General features: G+C 40.4%; 1 protein-coding gene across 1 annotated transcript in view; it reads left to right on the forward strand.

Annotated features, from left to right (window-relative positions):
* The first annotated feature begins 447 nt into the window (after positions 1-447).
* The window catches only part of PDZD4 (PDZ domain containing 4), a 106,142-nt gene continuing 94,543 nt past the window's right edge, over positions 448-12,046 (forward strand). The window contains exon 1 of the mRNA XM_075835468.1: positions 448-1,071. Coding sequence (XP_075691583.1) covers positions 1,012-1,071 — 60 coding nt within the window. The 5' untranslated portion in view covers positions 448-1,011. The remainder of the gene's footprint in view (positions 1,072-12,046) is intronic.

Raw genomic sequence — 12,046 nt, forward strand, 5'->3', positions numbered from 1 at the left:
ACCCCTCTACCTTAGCCAGGATATTTAGATACCGGGACAGGACAGTGAACTGAATCTTTGCCTCAGGTGCAGGAAATCCTATCTCCATCTCACGATATGTCCATTTGTAAGAACATATCTTTTTTTTGTCCACCAGGATGTTTTTGACCTTCCTTCTACAGTCTCTTTGCTTCCAGTGTCCATTACAAGTTTTACATTTACAGATATACATTGCACCTTTGCTCCCTGGCCATCCTTGGTCCTCAGTACATTCCTTCATCCTGTGCCCCCCTCCGTCCATGTCTTACATTGCCACCGCTCTGAGCTGCTGATGAAATACTCTCAGCAGTTTTCCTGCCTGTCTAACAGATTGGCTGTGAGTGTTACACCAAAGACCATCCATATTTATTAGCTACCTTTCCCGCTCTCCCTCCCTCTCGCTCCCCCTTCCCTCTTCTGCTCTCCCTCCCTCCCTCCTTCCCAGCAATGCTGATGCTCAGAGATACTCGCAGGATACAACGCATGTGTATGCGTTCTGCAGCAGCCTGAATAAGCACAGGTGCCTGCCCAATTCTATGTGTATGCCTGGAGGGAGCATGAAGATCCAGGATATGTTGTGTCCTCCCTGAGGACCAGCTGCATAGAATATTAAGAAGACACCTTATTTTCTACAGGTATTTATGCTCTGGTACCCCACTATCTTGGGTAGCATTGGAAGGCAGCCCTGGAGAAGAGACTACTTCATAGGGGGGAGGGGAGGAGAAGGTGCACCCCATTTCTGGAAGATGAGAGGGGCAGCTACTGGTCTTATCCTCCCAATGTCAAGCCTCCCCCCTGTCTGCCACTCTTTGCCCGCTATGGATTACCTGGATGGATAATTAACGGATCTCACACTTCTTATCTGGGTCCCCCACAATTAGATTTGGATCCAGTAGACAGGGAATTGAATAGACATCTTTGACTGGAGATCAGACAAGATTGGGGGGTATTCAGCCCCCTTCCATCACAGACCTTCACCTTCTTCAAGCTAACATGGGATGTAACATGTGTGTGGTTCGGAAACCAGAGGAGCATTACAAAGTGATGCTGCAGGTAAGAATTACACATGATCTGGGCCTCTAAATGGTTAAAGGCGGCAAGGATTATAGGGTTAACAGAGGTGTTAGAGGCATGAGAATGGCGCTGGATGTAGCAGAGAGCAAAGGGTGTGCAGAAGGGATGGAGGAAAAGTGTATAGTGAAGGCAATAACATAGGAAGACAATAGAAAAAACGAAAAGCTAGAAAATAGGATGGTTAGAAATGAGACAGGTGCTGGAGAGGGGTGTGGTGAGGAGCGCAATGTGGAGTCTATAGGGGGGCATTGGGGAACGGATCCTTCCTAATGTCATGTAGTCAATACAGGCAATGTGATATAAGGTTAGGTATGATATAGTGTAGATATCATGTCTGATATGTAAGAAATAGGTAGAAAATGCAAAAATACATATAACAAACTGTAACCTATGTACATGTATATATATATATATATATATGTGTGTGTGTGTGTGTGTATGCAGTATACGGTATATAGGTGATTCTATCATTAGGTGACCACACGCTTACACGCATACAGATTCCCACAATAGCATACATGCATACACGTGCGACAAAAAACACACGTGTCACGCAGAACCACTCACCTTAAGAAGCCGATGGGCTCCCACATAGAAGTATATATCTGTTTGTTATCCCATAAACATATCTTGTATCAGCTGTTGTATTACCTTCATGTATTATGTATACTATAGGGAACTGTATATATCCTTATATATGACATGTTAATTGATGGAGCTCCCTCTATGTAGACAAGGAGTCTTTAAGAAGATTTTTTGTGAAATGGACCATATTATAACCGAGTAGAGTTACTGGTATATGATCATATATGTAGAGGGATACAGAGCATTATCTGAATTTGGGTGAGGGTGCGTTATGAAGGTGATGGAAATAATAAAGATGGAGGAGGGGGTAAAGTCACCAGGTAATTAATTTAGTGGGTGGTCTCAGATTGGAATAGAAACTCAGTCATTGAGGATGTTACCCTGCTATTTCCATGTATCTATCTAGATATGTATCAATGTAGTAATAGAACAATCTAGTTCCTCCAATAATATGTCGCGCATTGTAATAAATACATTTTTATAAACATAAATCCTGGTATACTAAGATTTATATTTACAGTATTTATCCATTTATCTATCTATCTATCTATCTATCTATCTATCTATCTATCTATCTATCTATCTATCTATCTATCTATCTATCTAATATCTATCTATCTATCTATCTATCTATCTATCTATCTATCTATCTATCTATCTATCTATCTATCTATCTATCTATCTATCTATCTATCTATCTATCTATCTATCTATCTCATATCTATCTATCTATCTATCTATCTATCTATCTATCTATCTATCTATCTATCTTATATCTATCTATCTATCTATCACATATCTATCTATCTATCTATCTATCTATCTATCTATCTATCTATCTATCTATCTATCTATCTATCTATCTATCTATCTATCTATCTATCTATCTATCTCATATCTATCTATCTATCTATCTATCTATCTATCTATCTATCTATCTATCTATCTATCTATCTATCTATCTATCTATCTATCTATCTCATATCTATCTATCTATCTATCTATCTATCTATCTATCTATCTATCTATCTATCTATCTATCTATCTATCTATCTATCTATCTATCTTTGTGTAGCTGAATAATTTTAATCCACTCTAAATTCACTGTTCATCTTTTAACAGTAAGTGTTTTAGCCTCATATTTGGGAAAACCTCAAGAACTACAAAGGCCTCTAGTGCCTGCTATAGGTTTAATTCCATATGGATGTATCACTAACTTTGTACTAAAATATCTTAAACCTATTTAGATGTGGACTTAGATTTTCCCATTGAATTAATAGAATATCGGTAGGTTGCCATTCACTATATATATGACTTCAGTATTCCTCTATTATCCATTGTGCCTCATTTTATGTTCTCTTTATCTGACCTTTCCCTTGCACACTTCAACCCCATCAAGCTTATTTCAAGCATGTTCCTTCTTGGTTTAATATTTTACAAAATACTCTAAACCTCGTCCCACATCCAGTTGCCATTGTTGGTAATATATCCATTTTGCTTATATATCACCTTTAATCCTCTTCTTCCCTCATTTCCATTGGGTTATTTTTATAGCCTTTGTTCTATTCTCTCTAGATTATCTATCTATCTATCTATCTATCTATCTATCTATCTATCTATCTATCTATCTATCTATCTATCTATCTATCTATCTATCTATCTATCTATCTATCTATCTATCTATCTATCTATCTATCTATCATCGTATCTATCTATCTAAAAAAAACAGTAAATAGGCAGCACTCACGAAGGCATGTACTGAAAAAAGAGGGTGCTTTATTAACCCCAAAAGTTTGACGTTTCGGCTCACATAGCCTGAGCCTTTCTGGCTTGAGAAAGGCTCAGGTTGTGTGAGCCGAAATATCGAACTTTTGGGGTCAATAAAGCACCCTCTTTTTTCACTATAAGCCTTCGTGAGTGCTGCCTATTTACTGGTTTTTGTCTAGAGGGACAGTGGTCAGTTCCCTAAGGCTTGCATCCCCTTTCATTTAAGCCTGTGCTGCTGGAATCTATTTTTGTATCTATCTATCTATCTATCTATCTATCTATCTATCTATCTATCTATCTCTTTCTTTTCCACTCCTTCACTCTGTACTTTGTTACGTCTGTTATGCTATCACTTTTTGTATTTCCTTTATTTTGCCCTTTATTTTGCCCTTTTGCCCTTCTTCCCCTCCATCGGTTCCAGTCCCTTCTTTGTGCCTGCTTGTGAGGTTTTTACTGGCAGTGAGAAGAGGGTTTTATTATCCAGTTAAAGCCACCTTAAATCTTCTCTGAGATTCCGCTGGCAACAGCCCATAATAATGAATCTTGTGATTCCGGTCCCGGAGCCCTGTGTGACTGGAATAGAAAGCTAGATGAAGACAACTTGTGAGGAAGATGAGAGAGAACCTGGCGAGGATGAATAAAGTAGGATAGAGTAGTGTTACCCTCCTGGATTGACAATAATGTGCATTTATTATAGGAGTAGAAGCGAAAAGGTTGCTGCCAAGTAATGTATGTATGTTTGATAATATACTTTAAATCTACGTTCTACAGATGCGGTTACTACTATATTTATTGTGGCAAGCTCTTTATGCTATCTATATATTTAACCATGAAACAACTTAGGCCTGATAGTGCCAATCCGTGAATAGCATCTCTAGGTGGCATGTTGCTGCTATGACAACACTAAATCTGCCTTATGAAATATCACTGGTAAGGTGCCAGCCCATAGAGTTATCATAGGGTCTCCGTGCTATGACTAAACATAGGGCTTTCCCACAATGGACATTTATCACCTATCGACAGGATAGGTGATAAATATATGAGTGCTACACTCGACTGCCTCCGTCATTCCCATAGACAGTTAATGGGGTGGCAGCACCCATGCTTGACCGCTGCTCCATTCAAAATTGTCCTCACTGCGATGGCTCAGTGAGGAGAAATGGGTGTGGAACCCCTTTCTAATGATCGGTTGGGGTCTCAGTGGTGGGGCTCCCAGTGATCATACATTAATCACAAATAGTGTGGATAGGTAATAAATGTCCATTGTGGAAAACCCCCTTAAACTACAATTTACTAATATTTGCAAGCTACCCAAACATGATTGTTTCCAGCAGGAAACAATCAGGAACTGTTGTTTTTAGTGATTCCGGTGACTTCTTCTTCATTGAAACTACATGACATGAATTGCCTATGTGGAAGGCGCCACAGGTACAGAGATACTTTGTAAATGGAGATTATTGTATGCCATAGTGAATATTCCACTGTCTTTAATTCGAGCTTTCAATGTGAAGAATTTAGGGATTATCTTCATAGTTTCTTAAAAAATAGCGGCACTAGTGATCAGCTCCTGGAACCCCTTGTGATCCGCTGTTATCGCCTGTGGAAATTTTGTTTGACCATACAGGGGAAATGTAGTATTATATGCCGCCCAGTCAAATGATTGGCCAACCATGTAATAAATAGATGAACTCGGTCTGCCCGAGCTAAAGCCGCTCTTACTTAGTAGATGTCTGCTTTGGCTTATAGATGGGGTCCCGAGCTGGAGACCATTTTCAAATACATCCATGTGTCCCAATAGGGCATATGGACAGTAGTGATATGAGCCGACCCCTTTAAAGGGCTATTTCTTCTAGAAGTCTGATGCATTTCAAGGAAAAAAACATAGTGGTTATACAGAAAGTAAAGTTAAAGGGGTTGTCTTGTTTAGAAATCCCAGTCATTATACCCTAATAGGGATTTAGGATTTAATAAAGGGAGTACCCCTGTTCAGTGTCCTCTCTCCTTTCAGGACCTCTTGGCCAGTGGAGAGCAGTTACAAAGAGCGTCTCTCGCTCTGGAGGACCTGTCCTGTCCTGCATTATATAGGCAGCCTATTGATATGAATAAGCACTGTGTAATGCTTTATTTCCCCAGTGGTGGCGCTGCAGAGAAATTGAACACTTACTGCCAGGTTTCCCCACAGATTACAGTTGATCGATGGAGGTCCCAGCAGGGCGACACTTTGTGATCTTCTTATTGCCAAGAGACCCTTCTAACAAGTAGAAATTGTCCAAAGTAGAAAACCCCTTTAATGAACAAGTCTATACCTATTGTTTAAAACATATAGAAATCCAATTCTGGCTATTACAGATGGTGGGATCAATATTCTGGCCATATTTCCATAATAAAAGCCAGCCATATGGAATAACCTCTCAAACACAAAGGTATGAACTATAGGGTCAGTCCTCACTCCATTTAGATTGTATGCTTCATATATATATATATATATATATATATATATATATATATATATTTATTTATACACATATATACACCTCCTCTATCTGTATATTTGAATCCCCTGCATCTTCCTCAGTGTAAAGCCCTGCAGGCACTGCTACCATAGAAACTGCATATACACACATCAAAGGGAAAGATGTTTCTCCTCAGGAGTTCTAGCATGATTTATATATATATATATAGAATCCAAAATTCAGGCAGCACTCCAAGGTATAAGCAAGGTAGAAAAAGGTGCTTTATTGGTCCATATACACACAACGTTTCAGCTCAACACAGGAGCCTTTGTCACTTGAGAAAGGCTCCTGTGTTGAGCTGAAACGTCATGTGTATATGGACCAATAAAGCACCTTTTTCTACCTTGCTTATAACTTGGAGTGCTGCCTGAATTTTGGATTCTACCACAGCAGGTCTGTTAGCCCTGACCTGGGCAGGTCGGCACCCACCTATGATTTACAAGGCTGTGCGGCTGACATTGTATTTGGACTTTTATATATATATATATATATATCTTGAGCGGAAGGTTTGTGGATATGCAATATTTCAGTTACATTTACTAGAATTATACATTAATCTGTCCTTTAGTGGTGGTGTACATAGAAGAGAGGGGGAAATAGCGAAGATCAAAATGCCCCTTATTATAGTTTTGCTGCCGAGGATAAAATAATTGCTTGTTATGGCACTTGGATCAACCCCTCAGTTCCACTGTAGAGGGGAGTCTTGCACAGGTTCTCACCACCCAATAGCAAATGGGAAGGGGCCAACAAAGGGTTGGGTCCCTTTTCTCCAAGGGCCCCATAGCAGCTGCATGGTCTGCCTCTATGGTGTGTATGGCTTTGCTATTCTATAGATATTCCAGACTTATTCCCATAGACTACCACCTCGGATATAGCGTTGCTTACTGATGGTATAATAATTTTTATTTTATTTGTGTTCATTTTACCATTTAACTTAAATTCCATATACTGCTATTTAGGTGGGAACTATATCACTGTTCATCCTGATCTTTCTAGTTCATAATTAGGATACTGGAACTTACACAGGCAGAGCTGTCTGAGAAAGGGCTCAAGAAGCATTACTCAATAAGCCATGTAGAAAACCGGATGATAACTCCTATTAGAACTGTAATGGCAGAAAGTCACCCAACATCTCATAGTTATATAGGAGACTAGGATAGATGGCCGAATAGAGTATTAAAAGACTACACTGGAGAGGACAACCTATGAACGTATTGCTTTATTACAGGGGGGATATTCTATAAAGGGGTTGTCTCATCACAAACAACTCCCTTAATCTGAAAGTCGGGCTTCTGAGACCACTGAGAAACTGTTCATTTTGCCGGGGGAAGATGCGGCCGGCTATACATTACCCAAGCAGTGGTCATTACAAGGAAAATGTAGCATTATACGTGGCTATAGCTTTCAGCTTTGCCAGAGCTTGTTCTTCATTCCCATTGCAGCACCCGGGGAGCTGTCCGCAGTGCTGAAATGCTACAACAATAGGGCCGGCCGCACACTGCTTCACAAACTCTCCACTCCCGACATCTTTTTGCTTAGCAACAACCCAAAATCCGACAGGAGAGAAGGCGTTAACGGACTAATACCCTGCGGAGGACTCACCGCCGCTGCTATTTTAAGTGTAAAACAATAACTCAATTCTTTAATTAAGAGGTGAGCTAATTTTATTACCGCTAACTCCCCGCAGGCTGATCACCTCTAATATTTAAGGTGGTTTATGTAGATATGAGAACCTGCCTTGATATAGTCTTCATAGCAGGGGAAGACACGTGACTAACTGAATGGTAATTGCTCGTCTTAATAATATGGGGTTTAAGGAGGGCATGTACGGAATAATGTTGCTGCATGGATCTGGGCATCTCCGCGTGTATACATGTGACTCTTCGAAGAATCTCTTCCCCCACCTGAAGAAGTGTTTTGACAGTCAGGGTTAAATGCTGATAGAATACTTACACATAACTGACTGTCACCGATGGCGTGTGAGCAAGAATTGGAGTGACAGGGAGAGAGCATGCACAGATAACAACACAATCAGCATGGCTCGCACAGCTCACAACTCAAGAGGTATCCAATCCTCAACAGTAATGGCAGCAACTCAATGCCAACAATATATAAAAATTTAATCTCTTATGTTAGAATCTATGTTTAATAAACATATTCAGTATCTCTCATCACTATGGGGCAGGTTTACCAACGCTGCGTAAGATTTAGACAGTGTAGACGAAGCAGTCATAAGATGCTTCAAATTTAAGACACTAACATGCTGTATGATAATGTTGGACACTTTTCTCTTCCTTATACCACCTCTTGGTTGACTTCGTTTCTGGCAGTTCTTTTTACGCAATTATGGTGCATGTCGCGCATTTTAAACCACACCCCTTTCCTGTAAGCCCCACCCTTTTCTAGACACTTTTGAAATTTGTCTAAATAGATTTGTCCCAAAAAAAGGCACAACGTTAATAACAACAATAGTAAATCTGCCCCTTTGTTTCTTTTTATTAATCGACTAACCTATTATAAGAGTCATGTTTATCTAAAAATAATATTCTATTTAGCTGCTTCTCAGTTATTTCGGTCAGGTGTTTTGCGAGTTGGGGCATGTGCTCCAGATGCTGGGTGCCAGGCTGTGCCAATAAGTTATTCTCAATTTCTCCCCATTGCATGCTTGTAAAGTTAAGTTGTAGGTTGGGGGGCACCAAACTGGACCTTTTCCCCAGGTGAATGAACATTTCGTTATGCTACAATCACCAACAGTAACCCTTCATTTTAGAGATCGGCTCTTTAAAGGAAATCTGTCACTAAATAGAACTGGCGGAACATCTATCACATGGGTTGTGTCACCTTCATGCCATGCTAGTGCCTAATGGAGTTACAACAGTGCACATTATTCTGTATAGAGAACACGCTTCCATTCGACGCCCCGTTTGGGAGTGATGCGATTTAGGAAGAACATCTCATTGATGCCCGTTCGTAAAGTAGTCTGTCCGGTGACTGACTCCCTTCAAGTGAATCTTGAGTTGGGAGCCAAAGTAACCAAGACATAAGGAAATGACATGAACAGAAATACCCTTGTATGTCATTGCGTGAACCAAGCCGAAAGGACCATGATGCTTACCCCGTCACAAAAATGAAGAGGTTGGGAAACTGTACTAATCATATATTAATGAAACAACATTATTTAAACTGAACCAAGCGGTGGACACGGAAAGCAGCGGCCCCTGTGCAGGAACAGAATGTGGGCCCCGTGCTGTCAAATAACTGGACCCCTCTATCCAATCCACCATTAACTGTGAATCATGAAATTGCACATATGGCATGTCCGCTCCTGAATAAACCCCTAAGGCCCCATGCACACGACCGTAGAATTAATCGGTAATTGCGGACCGTAATCATGGTCCGCAATTACGAACCCATTCATTTCTATTGCCCACAGACACTGTCCTGGGAAGATGTTCGGGCCATAGAAAGTCTCTGCAAAAGATAGGACATGTCCTATCTTTTGCTTTTAACGGACCGTGCTCCCATACTTTGTATGGGAGCATGGGCTGAAAATGTGGGTGGCTGTTCGCGGCCACCAGCGGCCAGCCGTGCCCATAATCATGAACCGCGACTACGAGCACGGCCGTGTGCATGAGGCCTAAAACTGTTGGAGAGTTTTGACAATAACCAGTGTGAAATGTAAAATTCCTTATCAAGATGAAGATTTTATTTAACAATAATGGACCAATATTCTGTATTACAATATTGATGCTGTAATATTTCAATCAATTTAGATGCAGGATTTGAATGATCCTTACATTCTGCGTGTAATGCGAAGCTAGAGCAATATGAATTGTTTTATTTATTCTGTATAATATTTGTACACTCTATGTTAGTCACTTACACTATAAGCCATCACATGGGGCAGAGGATATCATATTGTGTATGCACAGTGTAGCGAGGTGTACGGTGCTCGACTTCATGTGCACAATGCGCATCTGCCCAATGACGCTGGACTTATTTCCCGGACTCATCTCGCTAACTTGTAAGTTCTTCTTCAAACTATTGCCGAAATGGATGGCTTTGACGTGGGCAGGTTTGGAATACTAAACCCCAGCTACATAACAACATGCTAGTGGTTGAGTGGCTCCAAACCCAGTAACAGGTTCCCTTTAATACTCACCTAACCCATACCTACCAAAATATAAATCCCAAAATTTGAACATTTAAGCCCCACCCCATTCCGCATGTGAATTCCCCCAAAACAGCTGGATTTGCCCACTTGTCATTCATATTTGCATAAACACCTCCCCTTTTGTGGCCCGGTTACACAAATTTTTCAGAAAAAATCATGACTGTTGACAAGTATGTTAGCCTCTCTTGCCCCGCTGCTCTTCTTCTAGGCTTCTGCATCAGGCTGGAGTGGGCAGGCAGACGCTGGTGAGTGATGTCACAAGCTGTGCCTGCCCGCTCCATTCACAAACCAAAGTCTCAGACTCCCACTTATCCCATTTACCCCATATTGCCACTAGTTTTAAGTCATTAGTAAATTCCTACTGGATAATCTATTCATTGAGAATCTATTAATCATACCCACTATTAAAAGACCCCTACAAGGCCACACCCCCAATTCAGGATCAAAAATCAATTAAAATGCTCTTTGAAATCAGTAAATTTTAACCACTTCTCAAAGACCCCCAAAAGACCAGAATGTATTGATATCTGAAATTGATCACACATAAGTCAATCGTAGGTCAACCAGAGGGTCAGATCATTTGATCGACTCACCTGAGCTCATGCTTGGATATTCTTAAACACATCTTTTCATGACTATACTCTCCTGCCATGTTCAATACATATCACACATAAGACCCATGGGTAGACCTCTTGCTATTTGAACCTTGTGAGTTTATTGTACGTTTTTTAGTGTGATGATATCAGTATAAACATAATATGTTGCAGAATTTAAATTCAATATAGAAGTAAATCATAAACACAAAAGGGGAAATTTATTATCCTCTACACCAGTTTTCTGGTCTAGAATAGTCACAGAAGGTAATTGCCTTTCACATATTTTTCTTTAAAAAAAAAACATAAATGGGTGTGGTTAACAAAAAGGGGGTAGCAAATTTCTTATAATTTACACCAGAAAACTGGTGGAAATTATAGCGGAGATCTACGCCAGGTTCTAGTTGGCATAGATTTCCCTCTGTTTGGCGTAGCAAAGTAGAGACCTGTGCCGGGCCCCCATGACTTTTCCCCCCGAGATCGGACTACTTCCTGTCAGACTACTCCGACATTGGACAATAAAACAAAATAAAATAATAAGTATACTCACCTCACCGCTTCTCTTCTCCCTTCCAGGTACACTTAGACTCTCACCTCCAGCCACCGCTGATATAACGTATGCCTCTTCATAATTCTGTTGCATCTCACTCCAGCGGAGCAGCTAAGACTGGCATAGGAAATGCCAGTCTTAGTACTCTGCCCCAAAGAATACCCAACTGGTTCCTTGTTTGAGACATATGATGGGTTCACATATTTCGTTTACTTTCTGGTAATGTAATGGTAGGTAACGTAGCGCTGTCTTTATAAAACCAGGATGACAGGGACGAGAAAAAGTAGGATAGATAGACGCAGCGTCATTATCCTTGTCCCTAGTAGATGGATGGAGTGCATGGCAGATATCATCATTACACTTTGCCGACTGAGTGTCCAATCTTCAATCATTCATCGTGTTCGAAGCTGTATTCTACTTAATATACAAGTCTGAATGACAGGAAGTTAAACCAAAGTTACCTAAAGTAGATTATTGCTTTGTGGCGTCTACTGAATATACCTTATAACATGTATGACTGTAGGTATCTTCTCGACACGTATGATATCAGGAATGATCCACCTAAGTCAGAGACGACTGTTCAGACCCTGCATGGAAGTGCACAGCGTTCCTACGGCACCATACTATGAAGCCACAGGAACTCAGTATGCCGCCATATGGTGCCTCCACACACTACAGATATATTTTCCATAATAAGGCATCTGATGGAAGATACCACAATTTTATTTCTATTGTATTCTGAATTAACCTGTCAGATAAACCTCTGCATTAA

Source organism: Rhinoderma darwinii, chromosome 8 (genome assembly GCF_050947455.1).
Source record: "Rhinoderma darwinii isolate aRhiDar2 chromosome 8, aRhiDar2.hap1, whole genome shotgun sequence".
In the NCBI taxonomy this organism is placed as follows: Eukaryota; Metazoa; Chordata; class Amphibia; order Anura; family Rhinodermatidae; genus Rhinoderma; species Rhinoderma darwinii.